This window comes from Cladophialophora yegresii (assembly GCF_000585515.1).
Source record: "Cladophialophora yegresii CBS 114405 chromosome Unknown aczIN-supercont1.5, whole genome shotgun sequence".
NCBI lineage: Eukaryota > Fungi > Ascomycota > Eurotiomycetes > Chaetothyriales > Herpotrichiellaceae > Cladophialophora > Cladophialophora yegresii.
Window position 1 is genome coordinate 3,238,447 of NW_006913049.1, and position 27,203 is coordinate 3,265,649.

General features: G+C 54.6%; 8 protein-coding genes across 8 annotated transcripts; 6 read left to right on the forward strand and 2 right to left on the reverse strand.

Moving 5' to 3' along the window:
* Nucleotides 1-388: 388 nt before the first annotated feature.
* On the forward strand, nucleotides 389-1,859 carry A1O7_07892 (uncharacterized protein; the record flags this gene model as incomplete). The annotated part of the gene is made up of 3 exons (XM_007761888.1): nucleotides 389-1,560; nucleotides 1,615-1,675; nucleotides 1,791-1,859. The coding sequence occupies 3 exons, from the start codon at nucleotides 389-391 to the stop codon at nucleotides 1,857-1,859; spliced, it is 1,302 nt and encodes a 433-aa protein (XP_007760078.1).
* A 2,042-nt stretch (nucleotides 1,860-3,901) lies between these two features.
* On the reverse strand, nucleotides 3,902-7,063 carry A1O7_07893 (uncharacterized protein; the record flags this gene model as incomplete). The annotated part of the gene is made up of 4 exons (XM_007761889.1): nucleotides 3,902-5,471; nucleotides 5,539-6,199; nucleotides 6,250-6,839; nucleotides 6,906-7,063. The coding sequence occupies 4 exons, from the start codon at nucleotides 7,061-7,063 to the stop codon at nucleotides 3,902-3,904; spliced, it is 2,979 nt and encodes a 992-aa protein (XP_007760079.1).
* Nucleotides 7,064-8,083: 1,020 nt separating this feature from the next.
* Nucleotides 8,084-10,232, forward strand: A1O7_07894 (esterase/lipase; the record flags this gene model as incomplete). Its single annotated transcript, XM_007761890.1, has 2 exons — nucleotides 8,084-8,834; nucleotides 8,890-10,232. 2 exons carry the CDS (start codon nucleotides 8,084-8,086, stop codon nucleotides 10,230-10,232), a joined length of 2,094 nt encoding a protein of 697 aa, XP_007760080.1.
* A 545-nt stretch (nucleotides 10,233-10,777) lies between these two features.
* Nucleotides 10,778-11,095, forward strand: A1O7_07895 (uncharacterized protein; the record flags this gene model as incomplete). The annotated part of the gene is made up of 1 exon (XM_007761891.1): nucleotides 10,778-11,095. The coding sequence occupies one exon, from the start codon at nucleotides 10,778-10,780 to the stop codon at nucleotides 11,093-11,095; it is 318 nt and encodes a 105-aa protein (XP_007760081.1).
* Nucleotides 11,096-12,553: 1,458 nt separating this feature from the next.
* On the forward strand, nucleotides 12,554-14,112 carry A1O7_07896 (murein transglycosylase; the record flags this gene model as incomplete). The annotated part of the gene is made up of 4 exons (XM_007761892.1): nucleotides 12,554-12,651; nucleotides 12,699-12,963; nucleotides 13,020-13,400; nucleotides 13,453-14,112. 4 exons carry the CDS (start codon nucleotides 12,554-12,556, stop codon nucleotides 14,110-14,112), a joined length of 1,404 nt encoding a protein of 467 aa, XP_007760082.1.
* A 2,005-nt stretch (nucleotides 14,113-16,117) lies between these two features.
* A1O7_07897 (uncharacterized protein) lies at nucleotides 16,118-18,793 on the forward strand (the record flags this gene model as incomplete). The annotated part of the gene is made up of 2 exons (XM_007761893.1): nucleotides 16,118-18,598; nucleotides 18,650-18,793. The coding sequence occupies 2 exons, from the start codon at nucleotides 16,118-16,120 to the stop codon at nucleotides 18,791-18,793; spliced, it is 2,625 nt and encodes an 874-aa protein (XP_007760083.1).
* Nucleotides 18,794-21,386: 2,593 nt separating this feature from the next.
* On the forward strand, nucleotides 21,387-23,360 carry A1O7_07898 (uncharacterized protein; the record flags this gene model as incomplete). Its single annotated transcript, XM_007761894.1, has 1 exon — nucleotides 21,387-23,360. The coding sequence occupies one exon, from the start codon at nucleotides 21,387-21,389 to the stop codon at nucleotides 23,358-23,360; it is 1,974 nt and encodes a 657-aa protein (XP_007760084.1).
* Nucleotides 23,361-24,626: 1,266 nt separating this feature from the next.
* A1O7_07899 (uncharacterized protein) lies at nucleotides 24,627-27,188 on the reverse strand (the record flags this gene model as incomplete). Its single annotated transcript, XM_007761895.1, has 1 exon — nucleotides 24,627-27,188. One exon carries the CDS (start codon nucleotides 27,186-27,188, stop codon nucleotides 24,627-24,629), a length of 2,562 nt encoding a protein of 853 aa, XP_007760085.1.
* Nucleotides 27,189-27,203: the final 15 nt, after the last annotated feature.

Below are 27,203 nucleotides of genomic sequence, written 5' to 3' on the forward strand. Positions count from 1 at the left end.
ACCTAGCTGCTTCATGCCTCATGCCCGACCTGCCCGAATCTGTTAATGTGCGTGTCAGGTACAACTTGGTGCATTTGTCGTCGCTCAACAAGGAAGGTCTCTGGCCTCTCATTCTCGCCTATGCTTGATGCTGGTCAATATCACAGCTGCTTTGCGGGGTTCCGGATGAATATTGAGATTGTCTGGTGGCCGGCAGTGCACAACACTGGACGTCGTGAGTACACACCGACAATGTGTATGACAGTGCAAATCTTAGATCCTGGTGAGTGCTGCTGCGAATATAACCGGGATGGAGATATAAAGCTGGGAGCGTGGCCGTCGAGAAGCGCAAGAGCGTGCTGGCGACTGTATCTTTCCTGTCACTCCTTTTTTGGTAGCTTCATCCACGATGCCTTCATTCTTCACACTTACCGCAGTCTCGGCCCTTGCGGCTGTCGGCCTTGCGACCCCTGTGGCATGGGGCCCTCCCCAAGGACCACCACAAGGACCGCCAGGTGGGAACCATCCATCGCCGCCTTGGGGCCAGCCTGGATCAGGCCCTGGCAAGCCGGCGACGAGCTCGTTGGCACCCGCCACGACTTCATCGGCTCCCAGCACACCCAGCACCACTTCGTCGGGACCATCGGCGCCGTCTTCATCGTGCCAAGGCTACTTCGAGCCGCTGGCAGCCCCGTACCTCAATGACCTGGCTCAGGCAGCCGGCAAGCTGTGGTTCGGCACGGCAACAGACCAGCCAGGCACGGGAGAGGATACCAACATCCTGTACCAAACCATCCTCAACAACACGCACATCTTCGGGCAGATCACGCCGGCCAACGCCATGAAGTTCGTCTCGACCGAGCCGGAGCAGAACGTCTTCAACTACACGGGCGGCGACATCGACGTGGCCATCGCGCAGGACCACGGCAAATACCTACGCTGCCACAACCTGGTCTGGGCCACCCAGATCAGCGACTTTGTCCTCGACGGCAATTGGAGCGCCGACGAGCTCACGGCCATCATGCAGAACCACATTTCCAACGTGGTCGCCCACTTCGGCGGCGCCTGCTACTCGTGGGACGTGGTCAACGAGGCGCTCAACTCCAACGGCACCTTCTCGCCCAGCGTCTGGTACGACACCATCGGCCCGGAGTACTTCTACCTGGCCTTCCAGTTCGCGCAGGAAGCCGTCGACGCTCTGCCCGCCGGCACGCCCAAGCCCAAGCTGTACTACAACGACTATGGCATCGAGGCGCCGGGCAACAAGTCCACGGCCACGGAGAACCTGGTCAAGGAACTGCAGGCGCGCAACATCCGCATCGACGGTGTGGGGCTCGAGTCCCACTTTGAAGTCGGCGGCACGCCCTCGCTCGAGGACCAGATCGCGCAGAAGGAAGCATACGTGGCCCTGGGAGTCGAGGTGGTCATCACCGAGCTGGACATCAGATTCACGCAGGCCAACGCGACCAACTCGACGGGATTCGCCCAGCAGGCGCAGGACTACTACGACACCGTGGAGAGCTGCATGGAAGTCGACGGCTGTGTTGGCATCACCGTCTGGGATTTCGACGACCAATACAGGTATGTGCTTTGAAGATCCGTCGCGCTTGCCTACAACTGACGATGCCGTAACAGCTGGATTCCCTCGACCTTCCCTGGCGAAGGTGCTGCCACTCTGTACAACGCCGACTTTACTGTAAGTTTGACCCTTGATCTGCGTGGCATATGTCATGGACCGCCGTTGTGTCCTGTTCTGATCTGTTTTGTCTTGTTCTGTTCTGTGCCGTCCTCGATACTGACCGATGACGCAGCGCAAACCTGCATACTATGCCGTGGGAGACGCCCTGCAGGGTGTCCCGTGCTCAGTTTGTTCCGCCTGATCTACACTAGGCACGACTGCAGGTGGTGGTGATTGGCTCGCCTTTGACTTCTCATTCTTCTTGACACAGATGGTTGAACTGGGTCCCCTTGCTTGAATCACGGATACGGCTAAGCGAATAGGGCTTATGATGGACGAGCATTCAAAAGGTCGGGGTGGAATATTACGAGAGCTTTCTCCTGTCGGCTGTGGGCTGTACAGACATGCAGACTACTCGTAGGGGTATTAATTTCTAATTCACGTTGCGTCACTGTTACTGTGCTAGGTCGAGTGCTCGCTGTTGATTGTGCTTGGATTGTTTCCTGTCCAGTGAAAACAGGCCGTGTCGCAGCTTCTCATACCATGTGTTGGCCTACCCGCACCTGTCATTGCTGGGTATGGCAGGAGACGGGGCGATCCAAGGCTCTCTAGCAAGGCTACCTAAAAGTAAGTATGTTCGTACCTGGGCTCGTGGCTTCGCTCGCACACCCGCCTGAATCGCGGGTAATCGGTTACGTGAATTGATCGAGGCTGACAGCCGAAGTTCAGCCAAGCCGTAAGCCTTGGATCCTACGATCCTTCAGTGTACTCAACAGCGACGCTACAGGAAAGTACCTAGCAACTTCCTCGTCACCAGGATTGCGCAGCAGGCACGTACCGTTTGCACACACGCCAACCCGCAAGACGAATGGACACGCCGAACCCCCTCAGATGAGCACGCGATCGATGTAGGTCATAATCCTCATACTCGTCCAGGTACGTGGTGATCAGGTCGACCCCGGCTTCTCCGCTCCCCAGCGAGTTCTTCGGGTGTGTCACGTCGTGACAGGACATGACATGGCATGTTACGAGCATGGGTGGGTGGCCAACTGTTTCGCGGGGAAGATCGAAGATTTCTGATCGAACAACAAGACAACGAGCATAAGCAGCCGATCGATTGAACCACACATTAGGACAACCACAGTGACCCCTCAGACAGAAGGCGGGAGCACGACAAGGCTGTGATGTCAATGCTCGTATGCCGGAGTGGCGACGACGCGTGGGTATTGGAAGCGGGCGCACTACCCGATTCTGGCATGGGGTGGCATACTTAGCATACCGCACGTATGGTATGGCATGGCATGGCATACCATACATGGCATCATGGCATTGCATGGCGTCCCGCGAGCCAGCACCAATGCGCGCACTAAACCTTACAAGCCAGCCATGCAAACAGAAACTGCAAGACATTCCAGCTCGAAAGAAAAAGGCGCAAGTCCGAGGGTCTGGAGCTGCTCGTGCTAACGACGGGGTGGCCTGGGGTCGAGTTCATGGCACCGCAAAGGTCGAGTCCGAGCCTTCATGTGCTCTGCTCTGGACTGTGCCGGGCGTGTGCTCTGGGGTGGGTGGAGTGCGGCGTTGGGGCCCATGTGATGGCATGTCAGGGGCTGAGGGCACCAAGGGCGGTTCTCGATCTCAAGCGAGGGGGCCGGGGTGGGCTCGAACTAGTCACGCACCTGTCTACGGGGTACGGATACACAATTTGATTTTTGCCTGAATTCAGCCAGACCCGGTACTCCGAAGCCTTGGGAGTGTGAGATTGAGCCTGGGCCTGAGTTTGAGCCTCAGAGCCATTCTGATCGTGGCGACCGTCTAGACAAGCTTTTCGAGCGGCCAGCCACCACGGTGGGTTGCGTCTCTTTGTCCGTTGGCCAACGCCTCGGTGGTGAGTGGTTCGAGACAGGCACGGACCGGAAGTATGGAGTGTGGAGGGGAGGGAAGCGCGGCTTTTCCATACAGCTGGACCTTGTTGTTGGTAAGATTTTCTGAGCGAAAAGTGCATCTCCGATTAGAGGAGAAGGAGGGAGCAAAGGGCATGCTTGGGCGTGATATAGGCGTTTATCATGCCACGCGGCATTGCGCAGCTGGCGAGTCGGTAGAAGTTTGCAAAGTTCACTCACTCCATGTCGGTCGGCTGCGTGCACAACCTGCCAACGACAACTATATATATATATATATATTAGCTCTTACTGTAGACCTTGAATCCATCGTCCCTTGGCATCTCGGGCACGCTGTTTCTGGACTTCAGACGATCATGCTCTCAGGAGGCCCAAGGTAACTGCGCCTCACTCCGCCTAAATCAAGCACCAATTTCTGCACAACCAGGCCTGGTTCTAAAAGCCAGAGGTTCAGCGTGTGTGCTCCGGTCCGTGTAATGTTATGCATCGTCGTGTTCGTCATTGCGGCGTTCGCAACCATGCCGTTCCACATCGCAGGAAGGGGCCAAAGATGAGTCAACGGATTCGGTTGGATGATCTGTGCCATCGAGTTGTCGATGCTGACAGCATATCTGAGAGGTCGCGTGGGGTCGGTGTTCATGGCCGTCCCGGCGTAAAGTGTCAGGTTTGCGTTTGTGATATTCGGCGTGAAGGTGTAGAAATTGTATGTGAGCTTGGGCGTCGAGGCCGAGCTGGGCGATTGAGACGGGCCTGTGAACGGGAGCAGAGTCACGCCCGACAACGTCCTGCCGTAAGCAGGAATGACCTCGTAGTATGCCGTAGAAGTGTTGGACGTGTTTGACGAGAAGTGTTTAGGCTCAATGGAGATGGTCCGGTCGGACTCGACAAAGCCGTGGAATGATGCAGGTACAGCTGTGTTATTGACAGGAACTTGGACTTGCGGCCTCCCGAAGTTACCGTAGGGATATGTGCCATTGTTGTAGACACCAGTTGGTGTAGTGGTCGTGATGTTGATGACTGAGATTGTGCTTCCATTAGGGGCATTCGCCCAGTCAATAGACACGGTGAGGCGCAGGTCCGTGTTGTTTCCTGTTGCTTGGAGAATACCACTTGAGGGGCTAACAAGGACGTGAGGTTCGCTCGACACATTGAAGTTGACTGCGTCGGTGCCTCTTGAGAAGACATCAATCCATCGTGACGGCCCGTAAGGATCCATGGGCGGTAGAGTGAGAACGTTGGACGAGAGACTGTGGTACATATCGTCTCCAGGAACCGTTCCGTTATTGCCGTCGCAGGTCACGCCGAGTTGGCCGGCCAGAGAAACTTCACGCTGCTGAACCATCGAGACCGCAGGCATGCTGTTTCGCATTGGCTGCTGCCAGTATTGATATCCAAGGTGGGTTTGATCCAGCATGTGATTCCACTTGCCATTCAGCAAATTGTGGTATTGCTGGGTCAAGGCATGATCTTGTGCAAAGTAATTCATGACCGTCTGCGCCATTGTATTTGTACTGGTCCGTCCTTGTTCAGAGTATAAATTGTTCTTCGCGGCATTGATGTGTATCGCATACACCGTAAAGCCGGCAAGGCACTTGTGCAGCACCAGCTCGAAGTACGAGGATTGGAGGGAAGGATCGAGTTGGTTGTAGATCGCACTGGCTGCGCTGACCAAGTTCTGCCATTGTTGAAGAACGTTGTCGGCTTCGTTGTAGTTGATAATGCTATACGTGGTGGGATCGACGAGCTCGTACTTTCGCATGCCCGCGAGCACGGAGTAATTGAGCAAGATGGCCGCTGTCGCATCGGCGACTTGGGTCCCAAATTGACGCGCAACCCATTGACTTAGCCAAGCTTGTGTGCTGTTAGGCGAGGAGAGAGCAGGGGTATTGTATGCAGAAGCGAAGAAATAGCTGATCCTGTAGATTGGAAGACGCAAAGTCAGCAGTGTTTGGTCCCGACGGGAAAGGAATTGGCCAAACTCACGGTAACTCAAGCGGCTTCAGGTCGCCAACATTGAGAATCCAGATCTGCCGTGCTTCTCGGTCGTACGCCTGTTGCAATTCACTCCAGTACTTCTGAAGAGAGATGGTGTCGATCCATTTGTAGTCCCTTGGGTCGCCGACGTAGTCTGCGTGGTAGTATATCCCTGCGCCGCCAGCTCGACCGGTCTCGTTTGCCAGGGGCAACCGTTGCATATTGGCCCAGTTGTCGTCGCTCCAGAGCAGCGTTACGTCATCCGGCACCTCAAGACCATCGGCGAAGTAGCCTCCCACCTCTTTATACAGACACCACATTTGGGGCACGACTGAATCATTGCTGGTGTTGTACACCTCTCGTATGAGGTCTTGCTGGACATTGACGATCTGCTCGAGACTGCTTGCATTGAGTGTGGGCGAAGCCACGTCTCCAAGTCCCCGCATACCCATGGTGTAGAGAGTCTCATATGGTTGCGCTCTTTCCACACCTTGCCTCATGAATTCTGTGACATTTGCACGATTGACCGACCAGCCCCATGTACCATTCAGGAAGTTCGATTGTTCATTGGTGTTTCGAGCCATGGGCTCAGTGTGACTAGTTCCCATAACGATTCCGTACTCGTCCGCGGTCGCAGGATTTAGCGGGTCGTCCACGTAGAACATGCTACCTGTGAGAGCATTAGAAGGGAGGCTTGCCCAAGGCGAGATGAATACATACCCCATTGCGCAGGCCACATATAATTGGCTCTGAGGCGGAGCAGGAGCTCAAAGACCGTCGAGTAGAAGAGATGGTTGAAGCCAGGTCCATATTCACCAGGCGGGTAGCGGGTGTTTAACCAGTTGGTCAGAGCGGGCTGCTCGTCATTGAGGAAGAACCCGCGGTACTTGACCGAAGGCGATGGCTGCACTTTTGTGACATTTTGAACATAGATGGACTGCTGCGGCATGGCCGGCACATCAGCCCACCAATACCAAGGCGATACACCCATTTGTTCGGAAATGTCGTAGATGCCGTAAATCGATCCTCTTTTGTCCGCGCCAGCAACGACGAGTGCGCTGCTTACGCCTTCCAATGGGTTCGAAACCAGCTGTATCTGATAGCTCTCCCATTGGCCTCGTACGTTGTCGACATTGATCTTCCCGGATTGGACGAGCGACCGGATCAAACTGGACTTTCCTACTGTCCCTGCAATGACGATCGGTGCAGTGGACTGGGCAGCAAAACTGGAGTTATATGTGAGGACAGTCCCATTGATGCCGGTTATGCGTCCAACATCCTGAGCTAGGTCACCCGCCGCTCGTTGCACACTATGGCATTGTCAGCACCAAAGACTCGTATTGCATCAGGCAGGCTAGCTTCTTGAGGGTACTCACCCCGTCCATTCATCGTTGCTGACCAGTATCACGGGCGCTGTGGACGAATCTGCGAGCAGAAGTGCACCAGCGGATTGATTGAAAGCAATCAGACTCTGCTGTGCTTGAGTTGCCCAGCTAAAGCAGAACAAGAACAAAACGGCGCAAAAGGCGGCCATGATAGAACGAGTGTCACACGCGTTTGATGTCTCGCCAGCACGAACGCGACTTACCTCTGATATAAACCAACCAAGCTCAGCATCACATAGTCTGCTGTGGGACTTGGAGGATGCTGCACCTTCCTCTCTCATTCAAGAAGCTCAGTGATGTTCCTGGCGGAGGTGACATTGATCGCTGTGCCATGGACATTCAAAGCGGAGCAACGTGCGATCACCCGCGAGCATCCTTTACGACACCACCAGCCTCGCCATATCTTCCGTGAAGTTATTTAGCCAATTATACTCTGATGAAAAGTGCGGAGATGAGAATAAAGCCGGGGATAGCTGCAGGTCAAATGCAAGGTGAACGTCAGGGGTGCAAGTTGAGCCGGAGTAATGCCAAGACTCGGCTCTCAAAAATGTTTGTGCGTTAAGCCGCTTTTGGCAAATGACCGAGCCCAAGTCGCAGCCAATCAGGTATCATCTCAATTCAGCCTGAATATCCACGGCTCCGACCTTCCACTTGCAAGATGGGTTCCTCTGTAACACAGTAGAGGATCGACCTACCACAGTTAGGTTTTCCGACCTGCAGTTGTCGCCGTCATTGACTGTTCTTCTGCGAGATGGACCACTTTCGCGGCTATAATGCTAGATTGCCTTTCAAACCGCAGTGCCGCAGCCGAGCTACCATGGCCTTGTTCTGCATATTCACCCGGCATCGACGCGAAGCATCTCCGCATTCTGACACTGGCAGAAAAGTTATACGAGGGACAAGTACCTGCCTGTCTTGGAATGGCATCTCAACAGCTGCGCTTCTCTCCCGGCATTTGTCCTCTGGGTCAGCTGAGACGAGAAATAGCATGAATTCTATGACACCACGTACTCCGTATGTGCGGACATGATCATGCAGACAATGACGGAGTATGTTGTGGTAGAATTGAGTGTGATAATGGTAAGAATATCTGCCCAGGACTTCTGGGCATTTCTACCCTTTACTAGCTACTGCTTGAGTGGAATCGCAATCCCCTGACGATGTCTTCGATGATTCGAATCGCTCTCCTACTTGCCGTGCTCGCTGTGACTGCCCTGGGACACCCGCATGATGCAGAGCGAAGAGCACCTGTTTCTGTGTCCAATTCTGGGAGCTCCTTGACCTATGTGTTCCAGAACAACCTGAATGCCTCGGACGATGTCAATCATGTCGGCGCTATTCTTCTCGACCCCATGCCAGCATCTGCTGGGCAAGCGGCGTGCCAAGCTTTGAGCGAGACTCTCCTGACCCAGGCAACCATTCAGAACTACAGCAGCGACTTCTCTTCCGCGTTGTCGTACTTGGCATTCTCCGGAAGAGTGTCGCCCAACCAGCAGTACCACATCGCAGGCGGGAACCTAGAGGTCTCCGCTCAAGCGCAACTGTCTTTCCCAAGTACACCCCAAGGCAACAGTGCGCTGCCAGTTCTCTGCACGCAATCAAGTAACGCCAGCCAGCCTCCGAATTCGACCGCGCGCGACTCAAACAAGGTGACCGTGGCGGCGGCGGGCAACACGTATGTCGGCTATCGCAACCAGAAGTCATTCCGTTTTCTTGGCATCAGATATGCTGACCCCCCGCTACGCTGGGTCTACTCGCACCTATACAGTAAAAAGGGCCAAACAGTGAACGCGACCGCGTATGGCTCTCAATGTTCTCAGCCATACCAGAACGGTACGAGTGAGGACTGCTTGTTCCTCAATATCCAGACCCCATACATTCCCAAGGCTGGCTCGACGAAAGCATTAAGACCTGTCTTATGTAAGCATTCTCACCTACCTATCGCTTAGCAATCGAGCGCTGCTAACTTGGTCAGTCTGGATCCATGGTGGTGGTTTTACTGGTGGCAGCGGCGCCGATCCACTCAGCGATGGCGGTAACCTGGCTTCGCGGGAAGACATTGTCGTGGTAAATATCAACTACCGACTATCGACCTTGGGCTTTCTTGCTATCCCTGGCACAAACATCAAAGGTAACTATGGTATCGGAGACCAGATCGTGGCTTTGAACTGGACGGTCCAAAATATTGCCAAGTTCGGTGGAGACCCGAAGAAGATTACAATCATGGGTGAGTCCGCCGGGGCTGGCTCGGTTCGAACTCTTCTCGGAAGCCCGCCCGCCACCGGCTTGTTCCAAGGCGCCATTGCCATGTCCAACTTGGGCGGCGGAGAGACTTTGGGCCTTGAGAGTAATTATGGAACCACGTACTCGTCATATTATACCTTGAACGAGTCATATACTGTGGCGGGACCTCAGATTTTCAACGCATCGAACTGTACCCAGTCAACTCTAAGCGGGAAGATTGCTTGCTTGAAGACTGTCAATGCCACTGCCCTGGTCAACCTGCAGACGGTTGCAAGGTACGTGGTCCAGGATGGAACAATTGTCAACTCATCCCAGCTCGAAGTCACAAAGAAGAATGCTGGCAGCGCGTATGTGCCCATCATATTCGGCATTGCCGCAAACGACGGCGCATCCTTCTCGACGTTGTCTCCGACACCAGTGCAGAACGAGACCGAGGGCTTGGTGACAGGCTTAGGTATCAACGCGTCTTATGCACAAGCAATTATCCAGTCTGGCTTGTTTCCCTATTACAATTCCGGGAACAAGACCCTTGATGCCTTCAATGTATCGCAGCGTGTTGCGACTGATACCACCTTCCGCTGCATCGATCAAGCAACAGTCTACGCCGGTGCCGAAACAGGTACATTCCCTGCTACGTACTATTATCAGATGGACCGCACGATCAATGGCTATAACCCAGAGGATGTTGCCGGAGCCCCTGTCACGCCTGGCTATCCGAACGGAAATCCGAACCTCCCTTACTTCAAACTACATGGGGCCGACATGGACTGGGCGTTCGGCAACTTCTATGTTCCTCTCAGAGATGCCAACGACTTGTACTCTGTGCAGCTCGTCAGTGGCTACTTTGCCGAATTCGTCAAGACCGGGCAGCCGAATATCCCGATCAATTACCTCCAAGCCAGAGGCTATATGAAGACTCTACAGGGTGTCCAGGCTTCTGGTCCTTGGCCTAAAGTGTCGAACTCTACTGGTCCCATCAAGCATTTGGACTATCCAGCTTCGACTGGGACCTTTGTTGACCTCCCTCAATGTGCGTGGTTGAACTATAGCATCAGCTATTATCTCGATCAGTGAGCGTAGCCGTGTACATCGCTGGGTGGATGCGGTGACTCTGGCAGATGTAGCGTCATACCTAGGATGAATACTATTTTTATCTGGCTCGGCTTTTATCCCGTGGGCCTTGCTATGCGCAAGTGATCCTGAATCCAGTTTACAGAGCATTATCATTCACGTCTTGGACTGACCATGACTGACAGATACACGCCGAGGGAGTGCGACGTAGGTGGTTCTCAACCTATCTGGACAGAAGCTCCGCCACGATTGTCTCCGCCGCGGTGCAACAGGTATTCGGAGCTGCCAGGAACCAAAATGTTTCATCTGCCACGCTGGCCCTAACGAAGTCTCCCACGGGGAAGCGAGGCACCGCCTCTAGCTTTTCTGCACTAACTGTCGTTCTTGCTGTCCATTCTATTCCAAGGCTAGGCGGCCATATTTTGACAGTAGCAGTCGTTCCTGCGTATAGCGAAGACGCATTCTACTGCCATGGAGGCGATCGGGGCGGTCGGCTCCCTCCTCGGAATCATCGAAATCGCACACGATGTATATCTCCCCTCGCAGATATGCGTAAGCGGTTCAAGGAATCGAATGTCACAGTCGAAACGCTCTCGGGCCAGCTGATCACCGTAAGAGCAGTTCTCAGCCAAATCAACCTCCAGATTGCCGAATCTCTCTCGCAAGATGGACAATACTATCAGCTGACTCTGGACCTCGACGCAGCGATCGGCTGCTGCAACCTCCTTCTCCGGCTCCTTGACGAGCAAATTGCCAGGCTTCAGTATGGTGACATGAATGAAGTCACGTTTTATCAGCAAAGTTACCCTGATGCTCGAGAGCAGAGGGACGGGAGACTGCCTTACTCGGCTGGATCGGCAGACTAACGCACTCAATCTGCTTATTACAGTATTTAAATGTCAAAACCCCGCAAAGCAACAAGAGTTCCTGGAAGAGAAGGAGCTGAGGAGAGTCTTCAATCAGGTCAGGGATGATTCGACGTCCCTGATCGTCGTGCGCGACTCCGCGTCCTTTGACACCCAACGTACCAGGACCACCACCGGGACTTCGAAGTTCTCTACAAACTTCTCCTTTGACGCTGAAGTTTTACAAGCGAAGGCGTATAAAGACAACGCTCCGCTCTTTGATGCGAAGAGCCCAGACGGGCACCTCCCCGGAGAGATATAGTCAGATCACTCGACTGAAGTTCCCCAAGCGGTCCACACTCTCGAGACTGCCTCATGGAGTAAACATCTCCCGTCCGAAGAATGTTATGCATGTCACGCACGTCGGATACAACGTGCTATATGGCAGATACGCTGTGAGTCTAACTTGATCAGAACATTACTTCCCGTTGAAAGTATCGCCAGGGACTTCCTCCGGACTGGGCCAAAGCTTTGGAGAGCAAGACCTGGTCGGATTACCCAAGAGAGGAGAGCTCAAACAGCACACCCCAGGGACGAGCCACAAGCTATAGTAAATATCGTCACCGCAATTCCCCGGCTGGCCATATCCTTTCCGAGGTCTACTCAAGGGTACAAGAACATCGGTTTGAGTCGAACTCGACAGTCGTCGCGCAAGTACCTAGTGAAGGTGGCAAAGCCAGGGCTGGACTGAATCGTGAAGCAGGGCTGAAGACGATTATCTGAGATTCTGGGCAGCGTACGACTTTGTCGCTTCCACCAACCGAACTTTGATTTGAGGCATCGGTGAACCGCAACTGATTGGGATCGCGATGTATTTTTGGTGACTTTATCACCATTGCCTTTTACTAGCATCCCTACAGTCAAATGACTGACAATCGCCAGTACAGCAACCCTGACTTGGAAAGCTGAAGTTCAACTCGAGGCTACGGCGAGCTAAAATTGAGCTGGATAGCTGTTGTCCGTTCTCACCATTCGTGCCCACTGTCTCTCGCCAAGATCTTCACGGCTAAAAGACTGCAGCTTCCGCTATGCACGCCATTCTACCCTCCATTCACCATCCGCCATCCACCATTCGTCTCCAAGCTCCTTCTCGCGTATATCAGGCGGTATAACCAAATCTTTTAGCCGAAGAGGCTATCATGTGGACTTCCTCAAGATCGAGAGATTGAGATAGAGACTCCCCGCCACTGATCCGTATCTCAGAACCTCGACCGGCATGCTTTCCGTCGGTCGGACACGCCGCCTGCGAGAGCGACGGATCCATCCAGCCAATGCTGAAGACTACTACAAACACGCTCTGTGGCCAACCCTCCACCCTTCCTAAATATCCGGAAGCCAGAAGGTAAGACTGTTCGTGCTGTAGCCGTGAGTGTCTTCCTTCATTCTCTCCCAAGCAACTCACAACAAAGTAAAGCAAATATGGCGTCAGGCTACCTCAAGGTCGATGGCGACAAGGTTGTGGACGGAAAAGGCCAGCAGGTGGTGCTTCGTGGTGCAGCAATTGGAGGATGGATGAAGTAAGGCTGCTTTTTCCATAACAGAACTCGAGCTCACATCTTCGTAGCATGGAGAACTTCATCACAGGGTATCCCGGACACGAGTTTCAACACAGAGCCTCAATGAGAAAGGTGCTTGGAGAGGAGAAGGCGGACTATTTCTTCGACAAATGGCTCGAATACCACTTCACCGAGGCAGACGCCCGCTTTTTCGCAAGCCTGAAGCTGAACTGCATTCGACTGCCCTTCAACTACCGACATCTTGAAGACGACATGAACCCACGAGTGTTGAAGGAGTCGGGCTTTAAACATCTCGACAGAGTCATCGATATCGTGAGTGAGATGCAGGCAAATTGAGGTAGGAGCGAGCAAGTCTGACACTCTTCTAGTGTGCGAAGCACCAGATCTATACGATTCTTGACATGCATACGGTGCCGGGAGGTCAAAATCCAGACTGGCACTCCGACAATCCGACCAACTATTCCGCGTTCTGGGATTACAAGGACCACCAAGACAGAACCATTTGGTTGTGGCAAGAGATTGCAAAGAGATACAAGGACAACAAATGGGTGGCGGGCTACAATCCCATCAACGAACCCTGCGACCCTGAGCACATCCGCCTTCCAGCTTTCTATAAACGGTTGGAACCGGCTATTCGTGCCGTTGACCCTCACCACATCCTGTGGTTAGACGGCAACACCTTCTCGATGGAGTGGATCGGCTTCGACGACGTGTTACCTAATTGCGTGTACGCCTTACACGACTACTCCGTATGTCTTGCAGGTACATGTTAAACCTACGTGTTCCGCTAATTGAATGCAGATGATGGGCTTCCCTACTGGTGACCGCTACAAGGGCACAGAAGACCAGAACAGCAAGCTGGAAAGACAGTTCCTACGAAAGGCCGAGTTCATGCTCAAGCACAAATGCCCCATCTGGAATGGTGAATTCGGTCCAGTGTACGCCGACCCAGCGGAGGACGAGGACGCAGAAGGCATCAACCATGACCGATATAACATGCTCGGCCAGCAATTGGACGTCTACGACAAGTATAAGATCAGTTGGAGTATCTGGCTGTACAAGGACATCGGCGTGCAAGGAATGATGCATACGAACAGAAACTCGAAGTGGAATCGCACTATACAGCCCTTCCTGGACAAGAAAAAGCAACATCGATTGGATGCTTGGGGAGTACACCACTCGGCTGAAGCTGAGGCTGCACTCAATCCTCTGGTCGAGTGGATCGATAAGATTTGCCCAACCGCGAAAGACGCTTACCCAGGCCCGTGGCAGACTGAAAGGCACGTCATGCGCGCCGTGATCCAGACGTGGTTGAGCGCGCAATTTTCCGACGAGTTCGCGAAACAATTCGAGGGAATGGATTTCAAAGAGTTGAATGAACTGGCACACAGTTTTCATTTTGAAGAATGCGTGCAACGAGAAGGGCTGAACAAGATTTTGAGCCAGCATGCTCCTCGATGAAGCGCCGATCCCTACAGGGAATGCTCTCCACCATCAGCGGCCTCGGCAAGTCGAGCTCTGGGAGGTGCAGCTGCGCCCGAGTCTACCATTCCCTCTGACTGCTCAACGTTGGACTACGATCGAGCAACACTCGTTGCTGAAACACCAGTGTCTAAACTTCTGCCGGCATGCGAATCTGGAGAGCCCGCAACGGTCTCACTGAACCTCATAGAATCAAAGCCGTTGCACATAACACGAAGAAACGGTACGCATCTCGGTGACAACTGAGATGAGTGGAAATGGAAACCATTCCGGCGCGGTATGATGACCCACAGAACAAGGAGGACAGCGCGTTGAAAAGAGGACGGCCGTGCAGTTCGCCAGGAACCCAAGTCAATACATTGCAGACATTCCCGAAACGGCAGCATTGTGACATGGTTGTCGCAAGCTCAGAGCAATAGTCTCAAGATGGGTGTCTTCCAAATTAGATTTGATGGGTAAGGGTAAAAAATCCGGATCTAGTGCAGCTGTGTGCCCATAGGACATTTATCGCCCTGCAAGTCAGTCCACGCCATCACAGAAAGCTACCAATGTGACTGTTGTTCGGGAGAGCTATGGCAAGAAATACCTAGTGGCTCTCGCTCTCAATACGAGGAATGTGCAAGCATGAAAATCACAGTATGACGGAGGGTGCTGCGCAATGCCTAGATGCCGGCACTTGAATAAAAGCATGTGCAGGACTATGCGAAGCTTTAGCACCTTCTGCGTAGCATCAGGCCCACGAGAATGCGACACCATAGTGTGCAGCAATAAGACTGTGGTCGCTCGCGCAGAGGAGCTTCGAAGTCTTGATGGTGTCACCATTGGAACAAGCAGAGAAGCGGCCGGTCCAGTGGAAAGCCAACCTTCAAGCGTGGTGCGCACGAGCTTTTTCGGCGCCTGCAGTCATCGAGCAGCCGCGGCTCGATGTTCGGGGTGCCACCCAGGTGGGCACATCTAGCCAAACACAGCGCATAAGCGTGCCCCGCATCTCGCGCCTTTCCCCCACAAGGAAGCTGCGAGAAGAGATGGAATTCCCCAGTGGATCCAAACTCAAGGCTCGATTACGCTGGAGAGACCGCCACTTTGTTAATGATTGTCTCACTCGTCTCCCACCAAGGAGCGTCTGGTCGATCAAGATGGTTGTCGGAATTGCATGTGTCGCCTGCACGGCGTCTCTGCACAGTACAGAGTAGATGGGCATTCCGGCCTCGGAATGCGAGGACGTGAGCAGAGATGGGTGCCAGAAAAGATGTCCGGCCAGCCCCGCCCTCTCATCGCGACCACCGGACCACCATCCCTGTACGACTGAACCAGCCTTTGGGCAGCCGACCATGGTGCCAATGAAGAAGGCGGAACGTGATCCTTCACTTAACCCCAGCTTGCCTAACTGACTTGGGTGGGCGGGCCCCCAGCTTCCCACGCCCATTAGCCAGGCGTGCCAGGGCAAGCAACATGCCCCCGGTGAGTTACCATGCCTTTCGCAATTCAAAAAGACCCTGCTTTTGGTGCTTTTGCCGGCAGCTTTCCCCATACGTCTCGCGGTCTCGCGTACAAGCACCGTTGCCGCCAATTGGGCTCGCGTGCTGCATGAGCCTTGCTCATGATCCCATGTTTTTCCTTCTCATGCGCATGGTGGGCGAGGCGACCAAATCTCGACTTTTGACTCGTGCCCTCCACTGCGTGCCCGCTTCGACTCCATGATCGATCCTCCAGCATCTCATGTGAGCAGAAAAAGTCTCCACACCACACCAAAACTGCCACTGCTCAGATTGTGCTACGTTGTTGCGACTGCTTCCACCGCTTTTATCCCCGTTAGGGCAGAAGCTGAAGCTGTCTCCTCAGTGCTTGACCGGTCGTCGACCACAACCTTCATCAAACGAACAGCTTCCTGTTGCCTGTCCGTCAACCCTTGACGACGCTCGAGCGAGGTTTGAGGGACTATGACAACGGCCCTGTGCTGCTCTCACCCTCAAATTCCGCCGATATGCTCTCCCGCATTCCCCCACAAACCCAACACAGCTACTCCGAATACCACGACTATGCCCAGAGATCCGACATGATCACTCCCCAACCGCAACAGCTCACCTCCGTCCTGCACGCGCAGCCGAAATACGAAAATGACAACCTTCAGGCCGGTCGCAAGAGACGAGAGTCGGAGCTGGAGGGGAACAACGAGTCCAACGATGCGGCGGCCATTCGCCGGCGAATAAGTCGAGCATGTGACCAGTGCAATCAACTGCGTACCAAATGTGACGGCAAACAACCCTGCGCGCACTGCACCGAGAACTCTCTCATCTGCGAGTATGCTCGTGCTCATAAAAAGCGAGGCCGAGCACCAAAGAAAGAGACGGATGGACAGGATGAAGCGAACTACGCATCCACTGCTCAGCCGCCCACCAACCATCAGTCCGCTGTGCGTCAGTCCGCAGGCCCGAGGAAGTATTCCAGTACCTCGTTTGCCGGTCGCGATGGCCTGGTCGATGCCAATCCCTTACCCTCGAACACCACTCCTCCGAGCGCAGGGTTCGACCCCAACCCTCACCAGAATGCCTTCTTCGGCGGTTTCGATCCTTCGTCAGGAGTAGGGATGACCGGGGCGCATCCAATGCATGAAATGGAACAGACCATGATACCATCCATTGCTCAGACGCAGGCCATCGAATTCCCCGTCCCCAACCAGGCATATGCGCCGTCCACCCTCGACACCATGCACGTGCAAGGCGCGACACAAGCATTTGGATTTCCTCTGGGCGACGATTATTCGGTCGCCTTCATGGGCAAAGCTCCCATGGTCGAGTCGCCGGATTGGCTCGCACTCACCTCGCCGATATTCGTCAACGAGCCACTCCCCGCCCAGCCGCGCATCACAGACACTTTGAGATATCCAGTCCTACGTCCTCTCCTGCCGCACATCGAGTCAATCATTCCTCAAGCATTGGCGTGCGACCTGCTCGAGCAATACTTCACGAGCTCGACCTCGGCGTACCTCAGACCGGCAAACGCATATATTCTGGGCTACATCTTCAGGAAGAAATCTATCCTGCATCCCACGGACCCTCGTCCATGTACTCCAGCGCTCCTGGCTAGCATGTTATGGATCGCGGCACAAACCAGTGACGCTGCCTTTCTGACCGCGCAACTGGATGCCCGAGCTCGCATATGTCAGAGGTTGTTGGAACTCACAATTAACATGCTGAAACCACTTGTTCACAGCCATCCCAATAGCTCGGTGCAGACTCCCAATCCGAACTATCCACAGATGACCGCTAATGATGGAGGACTGGGTGCTCTGGTTGTGCCGACACATTCGGGCGGCCAAGGAGTGGATCGAGCTCAGATAGACAATCTGGCGACTTACATTCACTTGGCTACGGTGGTTTCGGCAAGCGAGCGAAAAGCAGCCAGTTTGAGATGGTGGAATGCGGCGTGGTCGCTCGCTCGAGAGATTCGACTTGGCCGAGAACTGCCTCCAAATCCGCCTGAGCAGGACGGCGAAGAGAACAATCAAACGAGTAACAACACCGATGGCCATTCGGGAGACAACCGCAGGAACTCGGTGGATGATGCTCGGCGCAACTCCATAGGATATGTATCGGAGGAGGAAAGGGAGGAACGCCGGCGAACCTGGTGGCTGCTCTATATGCAGGATCGGCATCTAGCTTTGTGCTACAACCGGCCGATGTTCTTCCTCAACAAGGAGTGCGAAGGCCTTTTGCAACCATTGGACGACGAGATGTTTCAAGCTGGGCGGTTTGACCGGGCGTCTGATCCGACGGTTAGACGGAGGGGACTGAACATTGAATGCACGTCGCACAGTGTGTTCGGGTATTTCTTGCCCCTGATGGTCATTTTGGGTGAGATCTTGGATCTCAACCACGCGCGAAACAGGCCACGGTTCGGGCCCCGCGCAAACAAAGCCAAGAACTGGGACGAGCACACCGACGAAATCACGCTGCAGCTGGAGGCTTATGGGCAGAGTCTGAAAGACTTCGAGGCGGCAGGAGGACACTTCCAGGACACGAGCCACAACGATGTGGTCACGCCGTCAGTGGTTTCCCAGGGCACGAACGAGTCGCACAGTGCTTCGGAGCTCGCTTTGCAGACGAAGACAGTCGTGGCGTACGGGACTCATATCATGCACGTCTTGCACATTCTCTTGACCGGCAAATGGGATCCCATCGCACTGTTGGATGACAACGACCTGTGGATATCGTCGCAATCCTTCGTAACGGCCACAGGACATGCCGTATCTGCTGCCGAGGCGGTGGCGGAAATCATCGAGGACGACCCTGACTTGAGTTTCATGCCCTTCTTCTTCGGAGTGTATCTTCTCCAGGGCAGTTTCTTACTGCTGCTGTTTGCCGACAAACTTCAGGGCGATGTGAGCCCAGATGTTGTCAAGGCATGTGAGACGATTGTTCGGGCCCACGAAGCATGCGTGGCCACTCTAGACACGCAATACCAGGTACGTTTGAGTCTTACACACCACCGCGGGAAAGAGCTAACATGCCCGTAGCGCAATTTCCGAAAAGTCATGCGTTCAGCTCTTCAGCAAGTTCGTGGTCGTATCCCCGAAGACCTGGCTGAGCAACAGCACTGGCGGCGAGAGGTACTCGCGTTGTACCGGTGGACTGGCGATGGAACGGGCCTGGCGTTGTGAGCATAAGTGAGACTCGCACTTCGGCTGCCGCCATGTATGATCAGGGATGATCAGAGCGAACAGCCCGACGCCAAGTCCATGATCATTTGATCACCTTCACAGCATATGTTAATATACCCCAAGTTGCGATGCTCCTGCGAGGACGCTCATGAATGTCTACTTTTATGACGGGACGAAGGAAATGGTCAATTAGGATGGAAGATACCAACAGCGGACGAGGGACAAAAGTTGCGCATTTGGGTATAATCAGTAAATAGTAGTGAGCGTATGGGAAGGCCACGCACTGCCTGCAAGCGTTCCCCGGTACTCGGTGTTGACGCCCTGGGAATGCACCTCCCAAGATGTGCCTGTATCTCTACTGTGGCACTGTGTACGGAGTACACCAGTATCAAGAGCCAAGGTCTTGACTCTGATAACAAGAATTCAATAGAGGTTCGAAACCCGACACGTCAGCGTGTCAGCCAGGCGAAATTGGTTCCCATCGCAGTGCCTTGTCCCTGGTCCCTGGTACCTGGACCCGATCAGGTTATCTCCCGGGATGCGGCTCAGCGTAGGGCGCGAAATCTTCCTTTTGCCGAACTCCCAGACACGCGTAAGCTGGTCAAGCCGATACTAATAGTGTCGAGCTGTCAAAAAGTCGATGCTGCGAAACAGGCAAAGGCCAGTGGAACAAGGCTGCCTGAGACTCGTGTCTGCTGGTTTCGGCGTCCATGTGCCTCGTGATTTTTGAGCCTTTGTGGATCGTGATCCTACAGTCGGGCTCCGCAGGCGCCTCATCAATGGCGTTCGGTCGTCAATCTCCAAGTCCTGGGCGGCATTTCATTGGAAGACGAGCCTCCCGAAGTCAGACAGTTGCCAAAACCCAGCCAACGACTTCGCAAGCGGATCAAGCCTCATGCACCGAGACACCCTCGCATACCCCCATCCAGGAACCGAGCCCATGCTTAATCTGGGCAAACTCCCCCCTGCGATGGCACCCATCCGCCGGCATGGGTTTTTATCAGAGAAGAGCGGGACCTACAAGAAAGAGAGGATAACAGGGAAGGCCAGGCAGACAAAGTGTGGTGGTCATGCTCGTCCTCTCTTCGCGCACCACTGACACGGACACCATTGTCAATCCAGCCATCATCCCCAGGCTCACGATACGTACCAGCTGCTTGCTCCTGCGACAGCTCAAGCTCCAGCGTCAGCGTTAGCGACCCAAACCCGGCTCGATCACGGTTCCCCGACACCGTGCGAAGTCGACTGCCCCTCCCTTGCTGTCACCGCTAAACTTCTTCACCTGAAGCCGTGGAATCATCCTTCCTCCTTCCAGTCACTCGTTTCACGCACAGTACACAGAACCTGGATCCTACCCGGCAATTGCGTCTTTGCACCATCTTGCGCGCATACCCTTGTTGCGATTCCCAGTCGGTCACGGTCGCCCGCAGCTTTCAATTCCGACACTCGCTCAACCACGCATCTGACACGCCAGCCCCCAGCCAAATCGGCCGCATTGGGAATGACGATCGCATCACCTATTCGACTCTGTATTCCATGAATTTTCCAACCGGCAGCCCGGACACCGTCGCTCGTTTCTGTCTCAACTCGTAGCGCTAGTCATCCTGCAAGTCAGCTCCGACTTCGTTGACGGCGCTGTTCAGGAAATTCACCCTGCACCGCCATCATTGTTGCGTGCCTGAAACGCCTGATCGTCCCTGGTACCTGGGGAGCTTGGCCTGACTCGACCCACGACTGTACCACCTCCTGCTGACCGGATATCCTGGGGCGGGTTTGGACGGCAATAACCTATTCGCACAAGGGCAGGGACTATTCCTCGTCCGACCCAAGCCCACCATGGCACCCACTGCACATCCGTCGGGTGAGTCGCGTTTCCTGTCCCAGTCGAAAGCTTACCTTGCAGACGGCCATTTCTCCTTGGCTGACCATTGACATCAACACCCGACACGGAGTACTTGTCGCTCGGACCCCATCCCAACGTCCTGCCCATGAATTTCCAAGCGTTGAAATTTCTGCCTTCATCCTTGCTCTGTCCGACCTGTACTGACTTGACGCAGACGACTTCGACATGGCCAAGCTGCAAAAGACGCTGAAGCAACGACAACGACATGCCGTCCGCAACAGTGCCCATGTCGCCAAGTTGACGCCAGCCGAAATCCGGTCGCTTAATAACGGTGCCCTGGCCTCCAGAACCCAGAGTCAGTCCAGTATCAAATCAACTTCGTCTCAGCGGCGATCCACCAATGCCACACCCCCAGCAACTCCGGACGAACCTCCCGCATACCACCCACAGGCGCACAGAAACTCCGTCTCGCGAAACAACAGTTTTAACATCCCAACTCCCCCACACTCTCCCAATGGACACCGACGCGCATCGCAATCCAGCACTCATGGTCATCACCATCATGGTCACGGCTCTTCTCATGGCCACGCGAACGGAGTCATTCACGCTCCCCGACCTCGTGGGTCAGTACAGGCTGCTTTCATATCCGGTAACGGTCTTTCATCCCGCCCATCAAGCTCTGGGTCCTCGACGTATCGCGGTCTTCCGACATATCGAGGCCCTGAAGTGACGCGCACGGGCTCCGTAAACATGCTCCAATACCCTTCTCACCAGATTGTCAACAATCCCCTTTCATACTTCTCCAGACCAAGGCAGAGCCAGGTCAGCACGTCGCCGGAACTGGCGAAACGTGGATCGGGTGACCATAGCATCGGCCGGGCGCAAAGTCTGCAAAACACACGCACCGATTCTCTGCCCAACGTCAGCGCACCGTCATCGCGACAGCCCAGTCCACCTAGATTGACCGACTCTCCAGTCTCGATCATCGCGGATGGCACCCACAAGTTCCCGGCATTCGATACTGCAGATGATCCGCATAACCAGCCAAAGATGCAGAATGGTGAACAAGATGCTCAGGTTGAACCAGAACCTGCGGTTGTCGACAGCTTGCCCAATGTTACACTCGCTGTATCTGATCCGGAGCCTAAGGATGATCCTGCCCCGGAATCCCCGAAGAAGGAGAAAGACAAGCAGAGGCGATTCACGATACATGCAGCACTCTTCGGGGGAGACAAACTTAACCACGAAAGTCCGGAGAAGAAATTGAAGAAACTGAGACGAAGGACCCTGTCTTTGCCACAGGATGAAGTTCCAGCAGAACCATCGAAGCCGGAATCTGTACAGACCGTACCGTCTGCGGAGACGCCTGCGGGTGGTGCGACAGACGAAAATGGCGGTTTCTCGGCACACCCCGTCGTTCGGCCACTGTCCTTGGTGATCCCAGATGCGCCCAAAGGCAAAGAAAAGGAAATCACTTCTGCGCCGGTCTACGGTCGTTGCTCATGCTGCGGGAGGTTGAAACGGCCCCACGGATTTAACAGCGAGCTGAGCCCAGTGCTGGAGAATGAAAATTTGAGGACGAACTTCAGCTTTGAAATAGAGCGGACATCCGGCTCATCTGCCAGAAGAAGTTCTGACGCGAGCCGCGACAGATTCATCCCTATCATACCCATGCAAGTGGGCCAGGATGAGACCCGTCAAGCCCGTATCGAGCCCTACAATGCGCCGTCCGAGTCTCAACCCGAACACCCGCAGCACACTGGTGAGATGGAGATGGAAATTGCCGCATCAAGTCCGGTGCGGCAGCCCCTCCGGCAGAAAAACGCGAGCCCAATAAAACTCAAGAGGAACTCAGTGCCTCCCGGCTTCGTCAGATTTGCGAGTCTACACGGAAAGCGGAATGGAGACACTGGGCCAATTTTCGAAGAAGACGAAGAGGGAGAGAAAGAGGTCGACGAAAATCAGCCATTGATGACCGAGCATGCTGATATGGAGGACTCCACCATACAGACCAGGGATTTTGCGACGGTAGCCAACAGGACTGCGGTAGACCGACCTGACCTTCCGGTGTCTTCGGCAGCTCGAGCCATTGTCGAGTCTTTACCGAGTGTCAACGACATGCAACTCATGACGACTGGTCTTATGGACGCCCTCTGGCATGAAAATACTCTTGCGGTAGGCCATTCGGATAAATTCGCTATACCTGCGCAAGCGAAAGCGCTTGCAGACGAAAATCAGCGACCTCGTCAGGATGTCAGTCAGTCTGTGCACTGGGCTTCCACCGTTGATCAACCTCTGGCAGAGCGGCTGCCGCTTGTCAGCCACGAATCAGCCGTACTAGAAAAGGAGGGCCGTACTCCGGTATGCATCACGGAGGGTCCGACTTCCACGACCACGACCACCACAGTGACAATCATCACGCCGACTTCAGCTACCACCACCACTACCACGGCCGCGGCAACCTCGGTGGCGACTCCGTGGGAGCAAGAACTTTCCGCCTCGCTGGGCGGCACCAATGCAGTGGATTTGTCGTTGCGGCCGAAATTCGGCAGCACCAACGCGACGGGCCTGTCCCTGCGCCCGAAATTCAGCTTTGAGAGCATGCGCAGCGCGATCGACGTGGCGGAGAGGGAGAGGGAGAAGGAGAAGGGCAAGGATCCCGTGGGCAAAGTGACGGGGAAGAGGAAGTCGGCGCTTCCAGGACGGATGGGTGCGAAGGCCTGATGCGAGCAGGAGACGAGGTCACGCAAAGGCCGTTCGTTATCTCGAGTACAATCTACATTATATACTATGTATTCTGTCGATAGAGGGGAGCGCCGTCATGGATTGGATGGGTCCGAAGGCATGAATACTGTAGAAAGGAATTGCAAGCGGGAGACGGGAGATGAGATCACGCAAAGGGCGTTTCTTGTTCGAGGGCGATTTAATGTAAATGGAATATATTCCGACGATACAAGTAATTAAACTAGACAATCCGTGAGACTGATCTGACGAGAGCACATGCATGCGCACCGTGGTAGATTAATAGTACTCTTGAAGAATCTAGCCCGCGCTCCTGTTAGTCTACTGTATATCTCCGGTTCGTTCAGGGGTTTCAACAGACAGTACTGTAAGCTGCAGCCACGCCTCGGATTTCCCTATGAACCATACCGTACCCCAACCCCATGCATCCAAGGGATATGCCATGCGTCCAAGGGATATGCCATGCGTCCAAGGGATATACCATACGTCCAAGGGATATGGTTGATCTGACTACTGTAGGTCGAACGCCACGCCGCCGTCAGCAGGTCGAGAATCGAAGATTGAAGATTGAAGATCGAAAATTGAAGATGGCGAGATGGAAGATTGAAGATCGAAGATTGAAGATGGAGAGATGAAAGTTGAAATTATTCTCGTAGACGACGCGCATGGCATGCATGCATGGCCTGACTGACATATTCGAATGAGTTGATCCCTCATCCCCTGTTTATTCTGGATATCTCAACACGAGCTCGAGCCGGGGGGGTCTCTTGTCCCTCCATCAACCGTTCATTACCACATGCGTTACATGAATTAATTACCTGGTCAATCAACTGGGGTTGATCGCCGCAAGCAGGTCGAACACCCCGTAACTAGGGTCAAGGTTGAAGATTGCAGTCTGAGAGTCTCCATTATTATACCAGTGCCACATACACGGCATGCGAAGCATGCATGATTTGCGCTCGTTTGTTGACCTCCCTCCCACTTCTCTTCCGGGAGATCCAGATCCATGCATTCCCATTCATTCCGATTCCACCTCACCACGTCTCCTAGGAGATCCATGCATTCCCATTCCACCTCACCCCGTCTCCTAGGAGATCCGTGCAATACGCATCATGCATGCACCAGATGCATACATCTATGCTTCATGAAACGGAAACGACGCATCTGTCGACCAACCGACCCATCGTTTGGCCCCTCCACTACTTGTTGATCTGCTCGGTAGAATGTATCTCTGCGTAAGTGTATACCCTACACAAGCACCCAACTCGCCCAGACCCACCCGCCCTCAAGCACCGCGCCCACAAGCACGACCATGACTCCCATGACCAACCCGACGCCAACGCGCGCCTGAGCGTCCCTCCGCCAGGGGACATCAAACTCCTCGCCCGCGACCATCGTCGTGCCGTTGCCCTGCGTGGCGCTCCGGCCGGGGTAGCCGAAGAGGATCCAGAGGATGGTCGTGAGGAGGGCGAGGAAGAGCACGAGGCACATGAAGAGCGCGGTGGCCTTGACCGAAATTCTGTGGTGCAGGGAGATTGATGGTGGGGAGGAGGCCACCAGGTGACTTTCAGGATGATGTGGGTATGCCGGTGAGTATGCAGATGGTCGATAGGAAGACGACATGGCAAGGGTTCTCGAGCGGTTGAATGACGTTGGGAAGGAGGGAGTTTGCGGGTGGGATTGCCAGCGGGTGTCAGGTGGACTAAACGGCATCCGACCTAGGGAGAGGCTCGGCTGTTTCGACACCACGCCGCGGTATTCCTGCGTCGGCGACTTGTCTGCCTGTGCCACTTGGTCGAGGTGGATGTGGAGGTGCTGCGGCTGAAGCTGGGCTTGGTTCGCCGCGCTGTTCTGGCGCGAGTGCGTGAACGAAAAGACCGGGCTTGTGGACGAATTTTCGTCCTGCGGGCTGTGGTTGGTGTTGGTGCTGTTGCCCGTACTAGTGCTTGGACTATTGCTGAAACCGACGCCCACCGTCGCGGGAAGATAGGATCGACGACCTCGACTCGATCCCGTCCCAGCGGTGTATCCGTGCTGTTGGGCGTTGCGGAGCCAGAGAAGCCACACCTTTCGCCGGCGGCCAAGGCGCGGTGTGCGGAGATGGCGGACGAAGTCGGCGGGATCAAAGTCCCGATTCGTGCCACTGCTGGCGGCGTTGTGGTGGGTGTGCCAGAGTCCGGACGTTCTTGGAGAGTTAGAGCTCAACGTTGCGGAATCCTCTAGGTCTCTGCCCCAGGCCAGGCTCGCATCCTCGATGGTTCTGGCGCAGAACCACCATCGTGCTTTCCCCAGAAGTTTGTTGATGTAGTGCTCTCGCAGGACGGTGAAGAGTTGTTCGTCGTCAAAGGTCGCTTTGTCCGTCACCTCGATCTCTACGGTCACGCGCGCGGAAGGGTGGCGAGCGAGTCGGAGCTCCACGAAGACGGTCTCTGGCGCAGAGGGCGAGGGGAAGCGGTCGGATTGGGCAGTCACGGGTGCTGTCGCGCTTAGTAGGGGTGTGGGTTTAGTGGAAAAGGGGATCTTTGGCGCTTTCTCGTTCGCGGAGCTCGTATCAAAGGGATCCGCAATATCAGCCGTCTCGTCGTCCGGTTCGGATCTTTCAGCAGTATGCGACAGAGGCCTCGATCGCCTCAGCTTCGACGTCTTCTTGCCATTGTTTCCCTCCTTTTGCGGAGAATGCGAAGCTGAGACCCCAAGTATGCCATCAATCTCCACGTGGCTACTTTTTCTTGCCGGGTAGGGCGTGCTGACGATATTCTCCCGGAACAGCTTATGATCGTGGCCCCCTTTGTTGATGACCAAGTCTGCGGGACGGATCATCACGCGTCGGGAACTACGCACAGGGGCGGAAATGGCACGGGAGAGCTTCTTGTCCGTCTCAGTGGGAGGGTTGGAACGTAGGCCGTCGGTTATAATGGACGAGGGCGACACATAAGTAGCTGCGCTATCTGTCGAAAAAGTGCCGTTTGAAGCGCGAAGGATGCGCATGGACCCGAATCCACCCATCGGCGTGGGCATCGTGTCGAGTGCTTCAAGTCGAGATGGGGTGTCGGGCCATGAGACGATGGTTTCTCTCAACGACTCGCGGGGCTCGAGGCTGCCTTGGGCGGGTATCTGTGGCAAGGCAGTGATGTCGCCATCTGTCTGGTTGTTGTCGTTGCCTTCTAGTGCTCTCAGGGCGTCGATCGGTCCACCCGGGGCATTATCGTTGTCATGTCTCTCCACCGTTGGTGTTGAACGGTTGCTCAGATCTTCACCTAGAGTTTGTGGAGGCTTTGACAAAGATGACGTGTCGTGCACCGAAGAAGGGGTTTTCTGTGGAGGACACAGTTTTGGCACTGATGGAGTCGAGCTGTTACTGTGCTGAATGACTTGAGGCCTGCTCACTCGGACACTGCTGGCTCGCTGGATGACAGGGCTCGTTGGGCTGTCCATGGTCCCATTGTCTGATGCATCATCAAGGAATGTTTGAGGCTCCCCTGTGGCGTCTGGTCGACTGGCAGTGATGCGAGGGATGTCTCCTCCATAGGGTTGGAGTTGCTTCGTGACAGGGTCGTAGAAAGGGTCTGTCGGACTGTTGTTGTCGACTTCTTTGGAATTCTCTTTCTGATTCTGTTTCTTCTTAAGGAAGCTCCTCCTCTTCGAGACCGGTGCTAGCCGGGCTTCAGACAGTTCTGACTCCGTGGTGGTTTTCGACCATCGACTAATCTCCTTGGGGCCAGCTTGTTTATCCTGACTCTGTCTTCGCGGCATAAGGCGACCGCGCCAGCTTGACGCCGACGCAAACCCTGGCATCTGTGTAGGAGACATGATGTTCTCGTCCTT